This window comes from Clinocottus analis, unplaced genomic scaffold (assembly GCF_023055335.1).
Source record: "Clinocottus analis isolate CAN_PGR_092001 unplaced genomic scaffold, fCliAna1.0.p SCAF_10, whole genome shotgun sequence".
Taxonomy (NCBI): domain Eukaryota; kingdom Metazoa; phylum Chordata; class Actinopteri; order Perciformes; family Cottidae; genus Clinocottus; species Clinocottus analis.
In genome coordinates this window covers 9,386,523-9,401,395 of record NW_027175821.1, presented here as the reverse complement: position 1 = coordinate 9,401,395, position 14,873 = coordinate 9,386,523, and the positions used below count along the sequence as shown (strand labels likewise).

The window sequence follows — 14,873 nt, the reverse complement described above, 5'->3', positions numbered from 1 at the left end:
AGATTAGGCCATACTTAATAAGTAAAATAGCCTATAAGTATTACTTATAGCCTATAAGTACTACTTATAGGCTATTTGTATGTGTTAATTACTACATTTGGTGGTTTGCTTTATTTTAATGACTATTTAGGTTATTTCTTAATAAACACATGCAACTACTGATTTGTTCAAAGTCCATTGCTGCTGTTTGTAAGCAAAGGTTAAAACATAGATACAGAGGAGCACTGAGATTTAATTTGATCTGTCATTCCTTCCAGAGCAGCGCTGCTGCGACGTTGAGTATCATCACTCTCACATGAAACAAAGACTTGAGCTGACACAAAGCGATCTTGCTGGTGATTGTGTGTTAACGCTGTTCTGGTTGTGGTGGAAGACATGTTTTTTTTTAACAATAATAGTTCATTTTCTCTTAACTAATGTCAAATAAACCCTTAAACAAAACGTCCAAAGAGAACTATTAGCGGCTCAATGGGTTTAATCCCCTCACTGAATACAATTTTTCCTGGCAATTTCGTCTCACAGCTCCATGGAAAGCACATAGGAGGACAGATTGTGTTCTCCTCTCTTCTGCCTCCACACTTCCTCTCCTCTCCTAACACTTGCCAATTGCTTAAGGGCTTTTTTCTCCCAGAGTGCTGACTAGTGTGAAGAGTGCCTGTGGAGCATTTGTAGTATGTTCTCTTGAGACTGTCCTCACAAAAAAAGCTGCAGTGGTCATTTGTTCAAGCACTTAAAACAAACAATGATTGTGGTTTCCTCACAAGCTACCTCGTTTTGCTGGTGCATTGTTATGGTGATGCAAAACCACTTAGTGAAGATGTAATGTGGGCGGTTGGGCATTTAGTTTTGGCACCAGAGGATGTTTTCTCCAATCAACAGTCAGTGTCTTCAACCACAGCATGTTCGCGTCATATAATTCAGACTCTAACGACGACATAACAGACCACAATAAAATGACTGTAAAGCCACTATTGCTCTGAGCGTTGTTACCTCTAAATAAATTAATCCAATATCAACCGTAATGTAGCCAACTCCTCTGATATAAAAGGAGCTGTACGCTGTTTGTATTTGGTTCCATTTGTTATTGAACTGCTCCAAATACTAAATATGTCATTAAAAGTAGCTAATTCAGGCTTTTTGTCTACCTACGAGGATAGAAATGGGATGAACCTCTGTGGAATAATGCGTGATCAATCCTAAATTGTAATAAAGTGGTATTTTCCCATTGCATGAATCTAGCATTGGCCAAATAAGGTTCAAGGTTCATGGTTTTTGATTTGTCATTTGTGCATAAACCATCAGTCCAGACACATTGGATTTTTTTTCGCACAAGGCTCTCTAAGCCAACAGTTTTGGAAATAAAAAACACACTATAATAAAAAAGAGAAAAGGTATAAAATATGAAAACACTATACATAAACAAAGGCTGTAGTATGTACAAGAAAGGTATTAGATGCAGTTTTGAAATGTTTTTTAAATACCAGTAATAAATAAGCTAGTCCTGAGTGCTGTTGTTGGATTGTGAGAAGAGGGAAAAGGGGAGAGTTATATGTAAATATTGGCACTACACAGCAATTGTTCACCTTCACAGGCATTTTCACTTGTAATTATCCTCTTCTGTGTCTTGACTAACAACTCCCACTTGGGCTTATCACAGTCAGAAAAGTACAGGTATGAATAATAACTTAAATGGTGGCTGACAGCTTGTCAACTATGTCAAGTCAAAATATTGGCTGTGAAAACAAAAGCCTGTTCCGCTCATAGCAGAAGTCTAAGGAGCCTTTGCAGGACCTTTAACGAGAGACATGCCAGCGCAGTAAAACACCTTTAAAAACGGTCATCTGTAACTATTTAGGAATACAATACAATTTTAATTTGGGTTTGGGAACTTTCTGTTATTGGTTATATCAATTTCTTTATCAGCACCAACTTTCATGCTAACCAGAATGTAAAGCGCTATCAAAACATGACCTACATCCAAGTCCTAAAAACAAATGATTGAAAGGCAGGGACTTGGTTTAGATTTGGTAATTTTACAAAAATAGCCTCACTCCAAGGTTGAAACTCAAATTGGTTCTGCTTCTGTCTCTCTCTCTTTGTAACTGTCTCACTTATCTCTTTACCTGTCTCCCTCTCCGTGCTCACAGTTCATTACTGATCATTATCTCGGATCACCTTAACTCACTGCCAGTCCAATTGTTCTGGAGAGCTGATAGCTTGAGGCAAAGAAAATCAAACATACCCTTGTATCTTTTTAATAAATCTGACCTTCTCTATTCCTCATATCTCCTGTCGGACTGTCTCAGTTCATTTATATCTTCTTCTGTTACCTTGTTAAGAAAGTGTCACCTCACCACCTCCTGTCTCTCTTCCACCTGCCGTTTGATCTGATCAGACCATGTTCCTGATGTCTCAAGGTGATCGCCACATATTTTTTACTTTGTCTGGAAAGGAGACCATTGGGGGGATACAAAACCTACTACTCTAGTCTGGAGGACGCATTTATCTCACGACCTATACCGGCCCGGAGGGATTGCCACCATATGTAATTTGCAATGTTGCACAAAATCACCCTCTAATGGCAGTCACAAACACATCTGGTAAACAAGCTAGACTGTTGCATCTGTGTGCCAAATCTTTAACAAACAGGATGCACACAATTTGTTAATTAAACTCACAGTTCCGACCAACCTAATGATGAATAAACTATTAATTAATATGTTGCTGAGTATGGCACATTTTGGGGCATAATGGTTTAATTACATAAAAAAACATCTTAAGTATCGTATCGGTTAGATGAAAGAAAATATCAGTTACATTTTCATTGGATGCCAAAACATTTCATGTTTTTCATAGTAGACTGTAGATCTAGTGATATGATTGTTGAGAATTACATGCAAGAAAAGTGATGAATGTAATTTCTATAGCTTTAGATTTGTATTATTATGAATCATCATCTCAGAGTCCTAACCCAGTCAAATCTGAACATCATACATACATTTTCACTTTGACTCGCCTTCCAAGGATATCATTATAGCTGATGTCTATCACACAAAAACATCCATAAATCAACTTTGAATATGCTCTTTATAGATTCATCAAAATAGCCCAGTGCTATGCATGGAAGGGAGCCAAACCAAATAGATTGAGAATAAAATTAGATGAGCATAATGTGCAGGGAGGACAGTGCAGCGTCAGCAGGGATACCAGTGTTGTACCGCACTGTTCTGGTGAAGCGGGACCTGAGTCTGAAGGCAAAGTCTCGATCTACGTTACGCCCCTCATTTCTGGTCATGAGCTTTGGATAGTGACCAAAAGAATGAGATTGCAGAAAGCAACTTTCCCTGTATGGTGGCTAGGCTGTGTAACAGTTGTCTTTATATCAAACAGGAACTAATCAATCCTGTTTTAAAGTTTTAACCCACAGCATAACCAATAGAATCCATACCGACATTGTGCTTAATTTTCTTTTTATTATCTTGTATATGTTCCATTGTCAAAGCTATTACTTATTTCCAAATGTTTTAGTAGCCTGAACATTTGACAACAGTCAAGGTTTAGTGCTTTGTACGTCCATGCTGGCCTCCACACTGGCCTCCACACTTTGGCATCAGTATGAGGACGTTTTACTTCCTGTACTATATCCCGGAAGTCAATTAATAGTATACAAATGTGATTTGTAGGAGACTGTTGTTTGATTCCGAATGACAGATACGAATGCATCTCAGTGGGTAGTGGTTTGGTATAGTGGTTCATTTTGTCTTCACCCTACTCTGTCCACAACAATCTCGAAAATGCGAACGTGTTGGGTTTTAGTATAGAACGGGCTTTAGAATTGTGTTCATTTCAGCCAGAAATATAGAGGATAACTTGTTTCTAAATTATATGAGAAACTTGCAGTTTAGCTTTAACTTTCTACGTACAGTTTAGTTTTGTGTGTATGTCAGTCTGTAAAAAATTGATGGCTTATGGGTTTTCTTGACTGCCAGTTTGCAGACATAAAAGACAGCAGAAGCGAGGAGGTGAGAGGGAAAAAGGAAGGAAGGAAGACGGATAAGAAGGCAATTCCCAGGCATGATTCAGTGTTTGATTTTTGACCCACAGCTCTGATTGATTCTTCTTCTTGTCCTCTGTGAAAGCAGCCGCTGTGTCTGGCTGTCTACTACTACTTCATCCTTTGGAAAAGTTCACTGTCGAAAAATGTGTGATGGGTTGGGAGTGGAGCAGATAACAACTTAAGCCCCGTGTCTCTGTTGCTGTGCATGTGAGCGTGTCCACTTAAGGTTACACCTGTTTTCATATTTGAAGGGGGGAAGATTTTATTTCTCCGAAATGACAACTTCTTAGCCAAAGGCTTCTCACAGGTACTGATTTTATATCACTAGCTCTTGTAGTTGTTGTTATATTTCCTGCTAAAACACATATGAATCACAATATAATTTTACAACAGAAAAAGCAACGAGAAATTTCAGACAGACAATCAGAGCAATATTTTTCTTCTTTCCTATCCTGTGAGACTCCTTGTAGAAAGACCCTTCCACCTGGTTGGGAAAGACTGATTTAGTGAAGAGTACTTGAAAAGCAGGTTTGAACCCAAAACACTAGATTAGGTACACAACACGAGTACGGCTGAGGACTCTTCGTCAAAATGTCTGTATACCACACGCATACATGTAATACCTGTGTCCTTTGGCGTGAACAGTCTGTAGCCGGCTGAACAACATTGGGAACATGATCCAAACAGCATGCTTGCCAATCTAAAACCTTGGCTTCAGTCATGGAATGACCCATTTTTTCGTTAAGTCAAACTTTGAGTGTTGTTCTGTGAAGTGATTCTGAGACACTTGATTGGGTTTTCTACTGAGGGCAGCAACATCACTTGTTGAGCCCCGCATCAAATCCAGTTCTGCCATAACTGTGTAATCTTTGTAACAGCCCGTGGACGGGCTTTGATGTTGGTTGTGTGTCTGACATCTTTAAGCCTGCCTGACCCTTCTGTGGCTCAGAGAGAGAGAGAGAGAGAGAGAGAGAGAGAGAGAGAGAGAGAGAGAGAGAGAGAGAGAGAGAGAGAGATACATGGTTAACAGTCCACTTTATCTCTGTGTTGTGTCCTCCAGTGTGTGAATGTTTTCAGCTCTGAGAGAGAGATAAGAGGGGTCCATCGAGACTCATTGTGGGGCGTAGTGCATAGTCCCAGATACTTGAGAGGAAAAGAGAGCAGTGGAGACAATAGGGGGAAAAATGGAGGAAAGCGGGAGAGGGACGAAGGGAGTGGATATATCAAAACGGAAACAGTCTTTGACTCTAAAGGGGGATGTGTGAGGGGAGAGATGGGAAATGAAGCACTCAGAGCAGTTCAGGTGAAAGAAAGAAACAGAAGAGCGGGGCATATCTAAGTGGTCCTCTAAGTCTAAGAGAAACCATGTTAGGTAAAGCCAGGTGGAATAAGTGGCTTCTATTGAATCTTAGACAATTGACAAAGATAGAGGAGAGAGAGAGAGGGATTGGGAATTAGTGGGGAATAGAGGGAAATGAGCAATAAGTCCTCAAAGGCAACAAAGGAATCACAAAAGCAGAGTGAATAAAATTGCAGTAAGTGGGAACAGAAAGGAAAACTTGGTGAGGGGAAGAAGAACAGTGAAATTAATGAATGATAAAGCAAGCGCAATACGCTACAGACTCCACTCCTGCCAGAGGAAGAATTTTAATTAGGAGGCGAAGATGGATCATGTTGTTGTGGCTGTTGGTATTTTCTCTGCTCCAGACCGTGGAAATGAAGAGCACTCTGAAATGTTATCCGTCTGGTCCTGAAGGGATATCACACAGACACACACACACACACACACACACACACACACACACACACACAGACACACACACACAGACACACACACACACACACACTCAGACCCCCTTGGTATTCCGGAGGTAATGTCACACGGATAGCAAGCCAGATAAATGTTATCAGTCCCTTCCTTTGCTCCAGTCTGTTTCCTGAGGCGTCCTCTGTTTTATGCAATAATGACACAATCCCAAACTATTATTATACCGTTTTTATGTGTGTGGGTCTGTGTGTATGGCCTGCACATGTTTTCAGAGGATGCAGAATATGGTTTGGCAACAGAATGAGGAGTGTGACTCAACAGAAAACATCTATCAGCCTGTCAACTTTCTTAAAAGCTCCCACTGGCTCGCTGCGTGTGTGTGCGTGTGTGTGTGTGTGTGTGCGTGTGTGTGTGTGTGTGTGTGTGTGTGTGTGTGTGTGTGTGTGTGTGTGTATGTGTGTGTGTGTCAGAGAGAGTTGGAAATATGACTCTTTGAAGACTTAACACCTTTGCATGTTACAGTTGGTGATTAAAAGGAAGGGAGGCCATCTCCCCTGTTTGCAAAATGACCATGATGTATCCCCTCTTTGAGTCTATGGCTCCAACCATGTCTCTGAAATATCAGTAGCCTCCAACATGCGCAGCTGTGCCGCGTTCTGGCTGCTACGCGGCCGCCAGAGCTGACAATGCTTATGATTCAACCAGACGCGCCGCGGAGCTTTTCAGAAGAGTCTCTCGCTGTGTGTGTGTTGATAAAACCATGGCGCTGTCTGTGGTGCTGAAGTATCAGACGGATTTTGCAACTTTACAGTCAGAATTCCTCTACAGTCCAGTTTCAATGTGTTCTGTATCTGCATGTGTTATGTGGTGCAACGTTCTTCAAAGAGGTTAGTAGCCCTTTAAAATACAAAAATAATATCCATCTTTAATTTAAAAGAGTACATTGATTGTAAGGAGCAAAACATTTACTTGCAATAAGCCTACTCAAGTCTTAAAACACCACACATAGGTCTCAAATTATATGCAGATGCGACTGATGCGAGTGATTGTGTGTCCCACTGGCCACGGGAATGCTAACAACCTTTCTCTGCATTTTTAGGCAGCACAAAGCTGGAACGTTATGGATTGAAAGGCTCAGCACGAGGTGTAGGATGACTTGTGTCCTTCAGGCACATTTATCAAGCTCTTAAAAGAAACTGAAAACAGAATCTGGAAAAAAAAAAGATGTTACTCAAATTCAGGAGAGAAAGACAGAAGAAGACAGAGATTGACAGACAGAGCCGCAGAGGGAGACAGGCAGAGGCAGAGGTCTGTTTGGATTGCAGGCAGACCCTGTCAGTCCCACAGAGCTGAAGGAACGAGGGATTTGTTAGGCAGACAGATGGTGGTATGTAATTTTAATTCAGGGTATCATTAAACATGTTGCTCTCAGTGTTTGTGCTCTCTTTGGGCAGTGTCAGTATGGAGAGTTGCATCGGCTTGCATGAGTGTCAGATCAGCTTTCTTTTTTGCTACGCAGAGGAGTGTGATCACACGTAAAAACACAAACACTGGACTGCCTTGGGAGCCGAGTGGTTACAGCTCATGTCAAATAACAACAACATCACGGGTTTGATTGCAGCATTGGGACTTGTGTTGCACCCCATATACCTCTCCTTCTCCTAACTTGACACTGAAAATTGAATATCGAAAAATACAATATAAAATGTAATATTTGAAGAAAAAAAAAACAGATTTATCTCTGCTCTGGGTAACATTAAGTGGTCTCTTAATGCAAGATGACATTTGCCATTTGTCCCTTGGTTGTGACTGTGTGTGACATTGAGTGTGTTGTTTCCTACTTGGATAAAATCAATCATCTCAAGTAGAACACTCAACGGTCAACAGATAAAGATGACAGCAGAAAAGTAAACTCTATTGTGGGTACTGCTTGTGTTTTTGTGTGCATGCCTGATTGGGTTCCTATGGTAACTGTCAAGAGATAGCTGCTCCACTCCACTCGGATAAGAAAAGGAGAAGAAAGAACCCAGAGAGGAAAAGTACATAGCAGAATTTAAATTAAAGTTTGATAAGGAGCAAAAAAAGATTTCTTTTTTTTCTTCTGATGACAGCAGCAGATTTAAAAGGATCCCGCTCCTCATAATTGTGTGTGTGTGTGTGTGTGTGTGTGTGTGTGTGTGTGTGTGTGTGTGTGTAGCCTGCACTGACACAGAGCTCCACAGTCTGGCTGCAAGACTAAAGGACTGGTTTGGAGTTCTCCACCTCGACGCCAACAGAGACCTCAAATCCTCTGACAGCGTTGACTCCACCACTGGACGTGAGTACATCACGCCACAAAATGTGTGTATATTTGTGTGTGTGTATACGTGAGTGTGTGTGTGCAGTCAATTACTGTTGAACAGCCACACTTGTCAGTCCTCATTAGAGCAGCTGTTGACAGCGACCCTGCCCTGTTCTCTGTATTGTCAACATGTCTGAACACATGTCAGCTCTGACACCGCGTGCTCTCTGATGCACTCAGATCTCACTGTGATACTTGAAAAAGATACAAATGTAAGTGACCTGGACATGTTCTGCAGTTTCAAAAATTCCATTATCTGTTTGTTTTTTTCCCATCTCCCGCTTTCTCCTCTAGACTTTGACACTAGCATCTTGCCCATCTGTAAGGACTCACTGGGCTGGATGTTCAACAAGCTTGACATGAACTTTGATCTCCTCCTGGACCAATCAGAGCTGAGTGCCATTTACCTGGACAAGTATGAGCTGTGTATGAAGCCCCTCTTCAACTCCTGTGACTCCTTCAAGGATGGCAAGCTGTCAAACAACGAGTGGTGCTACTGCTTTCAGAAGCCTGAGGGTGAGGATGGGGAGAGGGTTGGCTGAAAAAGTAATTGCTAGAAACTGGCATTTGAATAAGAAGGACAAAGGCAATAATAAGATGTAACCTGCAAAACACAAAGACTAATGCACACATTAAATATAATTGATGAAAATGAATTAATAATGTAACAAGAACAACAATATAGTAGATGGATTTTACAATTAATGGTACCAGTTGTTTGTAAAAAAAAAAAAAAAAAGCATTTTGTACTGAGACTGTGGTCCTCTAAGCGGGTGATGGATTGAGGAGGATACAAAATAAATTCAGGCAATGACTGAAGGTCAGTAGTCAATGTTAGGAAGGACGCAATTTATGAGAATGCATAGAGGAATGAAAGGGTGACAATATGAAGAAATCAATATGTGAGAGCAGAAACAGCCGTTTCAGTCAAATAATTCTGGTCGAAAAACAAGTTCTGACAATTTAACTGTTATGAATGCTCTCTTGTTGTAGGACTGCCCTGCCAAGCTGAGAAGAGCAGGATCCAGAACCAGAGTCAAAGGAAGAGCCTCATAGGTCAGTCTGGATGATTGACAGCTGTCCGTCACTGTCTCCTGTCTGAGAAATCAAACGCACACATTCGCATGAAAAATGTGTCCAATAGATTCAAGCAGAGAAAAAACAAATCTGTAGTTTTAAACACACAGCACCCACACACACACACCCACCCACACACACACAAACACCCACACCCACACACACTATAAAGCACATTTTGTACACATGTTCTCTGTCACCTCTGGGCTCAGCAGTGTTCCAGCTCACAACAAAACAGTTTGAAAAATGAGCTTGAGGTGGGTCAAATGAAGGTAACAGAACAGTGTGTGTGCGTGTGTGTGTGTGTGTGTGTGTGTGTGTGTGTGTGTGTGTGTGTGTGTGTGTGTGTGAGTGTGTGTGTGTGTGTGTGTGTGTGTGAGTGTGAGTGTGTGTGTGTTATTGAAAATGACTACTTCTCTCTAAGCAGGATGTATGGTTGTTGTCCTGCAACCTTCACAGCAGTAATTGATTGTTGATCTCTGTGAATGCATAAGAACTTTGTCACAACTACAGCACATGCGACCTCTTTCGAGGAGGGATCAGGTGTTACCCTTCTCCGTATTTCTGTTAGTTTATTGTTCTCCACCCTCTCCCACCTTCTCCTATGGTGGTTTTCTTTCTTTTTCTAACATTTCCCCTCCTTTCTTCCTTTCTTTCCTTTCCATCTTTAGGATTTTACATTCCCCGCTGTACTGAGGAGGGCTACTTCAAACCAACCCAGTGTCATGGCAGCACTGGCCAGTGTTGGTGTGTGGACAAATATGGGAACGAGATCGCTGGCTCCAGAAAACAGGGCAACCCAAACTGCGGTAAGACCATATCACAGAGACACACACAGGGCACAGTGACACACACACCCATGTTCTCTTAAATCCAAGCAAGGGTTTTGGATGTGGGCTTCTATTTGTCTCGCTGACTTTCAGAGCTAATGCTTTGATCAAGGTGGACGGCTGTATGTCTGTCTTGTACCTCTCTCTGTAATCTGCTGCTGCTACAGATAAGAGAGACTGCAAAGCTTCTCCTCAAAACATAACGTACCACTGAAACACTTACAGCACCATGATTCCAACTTTGTTCTATTACTTTGTTTAGTATTTCTCTCTGTCTGTCTTTATCTTTACCGGTATCTATGCATCAGTGATCATTTAGGAAAGAGATAGCATTCGGCATACCTCTGGTTTACTATCAGTTAAATATCTGACTCTATCGCCTTTTGATATTCTGCTCATGTAGTTTTGATACAACACTACCGTCTTGCAAGTCAAGTCGGATAATCTGTCACACTTGTCAGCGGAGAGCAGCGTCAAAAGATTTGTTACATACATGACTTTGTAACAGTATCTAAGTTAGACCTTTTAGAGGAGAACAAATGCTTCAACTGATGTTGGCATGCAAGAAGATGTATTTAGACAAAGAATATATATAATTAAGTGCTTTGATATGTCAAAGTCATAGTTAACAAGCCAGTGGTGGGAATTCAAAGGAAATGGTCAAAAAGCCAATAGAAGCACTTTGCTACAAATCAATGGCCGATGGATTTCATTGTTGAAAAAAAGAACAATAATTAGCTAGAAAGGATCCAGGCAGATATACTGATTAACAATCAAACAGCCAGCTCACAGTCACAGATTACGGCTCACTCGAACGCCAGCCTAGTCCAAAGCCAGTAATTGAAGCGTCCAATATTGATGAGACGTCTCTCCGGCGCCACACACACACACACACGCACACACAAACACACACACACACACGCACACACACACACACACACACACGCACACACACACGCACACACACACACGCACACACACACACACTGACAGCAGCAGTCCATTGTCTCCGGTCTAACAAGCTCATCTAACTCAGGCTGCAGTAGCCTGGAGTTCTCCCGTCCATAGAACATACAGGTAGAAATGCAGCAGCTCTTTGCTTGATAGCCCAAACACAAGTACATCACACTGGTTTTAACACTGTAAGTGCCACTCAACCCAAGTACTCTTGTACCCAAGTGTAAATAGACTGTTTTGAAAATGATTTTAGAGTCCCAATTTCACAAAATGCTGGCAGCAGCAGCTGAGATAATGTCTCCTGTTTGCACTGTAGTCACACAAGATGCAACACCAGTGCCAAACAACATTTAACATCAAAATGTTTGCAGCTGTAACTTATTGTAACTGAGCTTAGCCAGACACAACTAAAGCTGGCCAACACTTTGTGTTGTGTGGAGGAATGATGGAGTTAGGTTTGTGTCTGCTTCTTCTTCTCTTCGTCTGTTCGGCCATTTATTGTCTTGATAGGAGAACAAATATGTATATTATATATATATATATATATATATATGTATATATATATATATATATATATATATATATATATATATATATATATATATACACACACACACACACACACACACACACACACACACACACACACACAAACATATACTCTCTTACACAGGACTGTCTATGTGCTTCTAACCTGTACGTCTGTCTGTGTTTGTGAATCTCCCTAAAGATGAGGACCAAGAGACATCGGGGGATTTTGGCAGCGGCGGAGCCGTCATTCTCCTGGGCGACCAGGAGGAGGAGCCAACACAGAGCGGGCGGAGCCGGCAGAAGAAAAGGCGGGGACGGATTCACCCCCGAGGAGCCATCGAGGACGATGAGGACGGGGAAGACGATAAAGATGACGAGATTGGCTATGTTTGGTAGCTTCACTCCATTTTATTCCACCATCAGCCGACCAGGAAACTCAGATCTGAAGCCATTCCAATGTCTCCTCCTCCTCCAGTTACTTTGGCAGCAGTCCATCTTTTGGCTCCTGAACTTGCTCTTGTGATCTCTGTCCCTTTTCCATATCTTTCTCTTCAGTGAACCTCATCTGACCTCTTCATTTCAAGTGTTTCCCTTTCAGATGGAAAACAGAGAACCTATTATATTTCAACAACTGTCAAGACCCTGTCAGATGTCTGCTCAAGCTGTCGGCTTTCTGCCTCTGCCTTCCCCCAAACCCGCGATCTTTAACCTCTTCTAACAGGAACTCGCTTCTCTATTTTCCCTCTTACTCTATCTCATTCTTTCTCCTATTCTGTCCCTCTCTCCTATCTCTGTACGTTCGTGTCAGAGCCTCTGGTCAGTCTGTGAGCCCAGATACATGAGCTGATGTGCTGGATATAAATACGATTTCTCCAGGAAGGCCAGATTGTGGATTAAACCCTCCCTGTACTTCCATCAGCGGTTTCATTCTTATGTTCTGTGTTCCACCGTTGGGCTCCTTCCAATGTTCAAAGATGTTCCCATAACACGTTCCCAGGCTCTGAAATGCTCCCTCTTACTGTTATTTCATGGAGGATTGTAAATTATTTAATTGTTGATCTTGAATGTCCCAGAAAGCCCAGAAAGCAGTGAGATAAATGATGTATTGTCGTTGTTGTTGCATGTTTCTCATCGTGTTTCTGTAAAAGAGAGATTTACCTGGCCAGGTCTAGCTCTATGCATCTCAAACAGAAAGTGATGCCTGTGTGGCTGCTACAATACTTTGTTGCTATGTTGATGCTGTCTAGTGTCTTTTTGGTTCTTCTCCCAATCTCAGGAGGTAGGAAGTGGCATTGCAGAACGGTAGCAGTGTAGAAAAAGCGAACTACGAGGCCTACAGTCCAAACCTATGGCGTTTCAGCCAGCTGTTCTTTTACTAATTGGTCGGTAGGGCTTCTCAGGCTGTTTGGCTGTGAAAACTAGACACTAGAGGAAGAAGCTGCTCCTGAGCTGGGAGGACACATGAAGTCGGGCGAGCAGAGAAGAGGCTCTGTTCTGCCTCCCAACACTGGATATGTTCGTGATTTAAAATTGAAATCCTCACCATGTCAACTAAGTGAACTTTTATTTGTAACTTTGAACATTTCAGTAAAGTGGCACTTTGGGTGTCTTTTGAACCTTACAGGTCTGTGTCCATGTGTCTTATGTTCTCCTGATGTTTCATTTTCAGCACAAGCTTCACATTTCATCTTATTTCACCAAATCGTGATGAAATAAAAACACATCTCTTTCCTCGCTGTGAAACCACAAACACTTTTATGTGAGTTTCTCTGTTTTTTTTGGTTTTATTTTCTCTGAAACTCGGGGTTTTCTCCAGTAGAACAATCACAGCTCTCCATCATTTCTGACCTTTCCCAACCTTGAGAAAGTAGTCCCTCCTGTTAGAAGCAGACATAAATGGTTGCAGCAAAAATAAATATCAAATCACTTGCCTACGAGAGGCTGGAATCACAAAGCCAGCAGTACCCAAAAGAACATAAAAGCTTAATGAGTGTTTTTTGTTATATCACTGGCTAATGGAACAGATGACCTTACTGGCTTGAAACAGCCTGCTCAGCATTCCAAAAACACATTGTAACAACAATCAGAGGCTAAAAGGGATGACCAAATCTTCTGGCTTAAAACAGCCAATTCAGCAGTTCACAACAAACTCTGTCAGACACAATAGACAATAGGCTTAAATATGTGCATCACATTATGCCAGAAGCTGTAGAGGGTGTATACTCATCGAAATCTGTAACCTTGGCTTGCACTACATCCTCTTCTGTCATCAAACTACATGATAAAAGCTATAAAGAAAATCCTTCTTCCTTCATCCTTCTTCCTTCACATGCAGTGTCTGCTGCTTTTTTCATTGTTTTGTGTGCACCTTAATCCTCACCTTACATGAACTATGGCCCGGTCACTCCTTTCACTGAAGCTGTGTCTGTGAGAGTTTGCAGAATATTGAAGGTGTCTTCCATTTTTCTCTTCTTTTTTGGAATATGAATTTATGTGGGAACACGGCCTAGCACAGCTTGAAGGAAAAGTTGGCCTGTTTTGGAATCACCTTTATCTTTCCTATTAAGATCAATACCATTATCACGTTTGTTCATTACTTATGAAGCCACCACCAGCAACTGGCTAACAGCTTAACAGTTACAACCATAATTCACAAAAAGGTTTTACGGGGCTAGAAACAAGGGTTATATATTCAAATAACCTAAATTCCAAAGTATTCACATTTAGATGGAAGTTTATTTTTCATTTACCTGGTACCTTTAGCCACCATGAGACACATCTACAAACCAGTGTCCACTTACAACCTTTCACTCACACACATATTCTCTCTCTCTCTCTCTCTCTCTCTCTCTCTCTCTCTCTCTCTCTCTCTCTCTCTCTATCTCTCTCTCTCTCTCTCTCTCTCTCTCTCTCAAAAACAACTCTCTTAAAACAACTGCGTCATGTGGCTGAAAACTACCCTGGAAACAATACACTAAAGAAACCAATAAACTGAAAGATGGTGAAACGCTCTGTAATGGTGTGGGAAACTGCAGAGTATGGCGATCACACACTGGGTTTGTAATTTGATACATTAATAATATAACAATGTTGTGGCTTAACAAACTTGTATCTTCCTTCACTAACAGCCAGCTCTGATAATATTAGGCTTTAACTTATCCTGAATTGTCTTAATATTGAGTTTAGACCACCTAAATATAAAAAGACCAGGCAGCATATGAAGTCTGCTCACAGTTCCGTCTATAAATAACTCTGCCACGTGCCAGGATTGCCACTTTAGCAACTGAAAAGTCCAAGTGGCTCTCTTCAGAG

The 14,873-nt window shown here is 41.5% G+C and overlaps 1 protein-coding gene across 2 annotated transcripts in view; it reads left to right on the top strand.

Annotated features, from left to right (window-relative positions):
- Positions 1-13,946, top strand: part of spock1 (SPARC (osteonectin), cwcv and kazal like domains proteoglycan 1) — an 83,434-nt gene extending 69,488 nt beyond the window's left edge. For both annotated transcript variants that reach the window (XM_068586783.1, XM_068586776.1), the window contains exons 8-12: positions 8,023-8,142; positions 8,461-8,682; positions 9,160-9,222; positions 9,915-10,052; positions 11,761-13,946. In XM_068586783.1, the coding sequence (XP_068442884.1) occupies positions 8,023-8,142; positions 8,461-8,682; positions 9,160-9,222; positions 9,915-10,052; positions 11,761-11,957 (740 nt within the window). In that variant the 3' untranslated portion in view covers positions 11,958-13,946. The remainder of the gene's footprint in view (positions 1-8,022; positions 8,143-8,460; positions 8,683-9,159; positions 9,223-9,914; positions 10,053-11,760) is intronic.
- Positions 13,947-14,873: the final 927 nt, after the last annotated feature.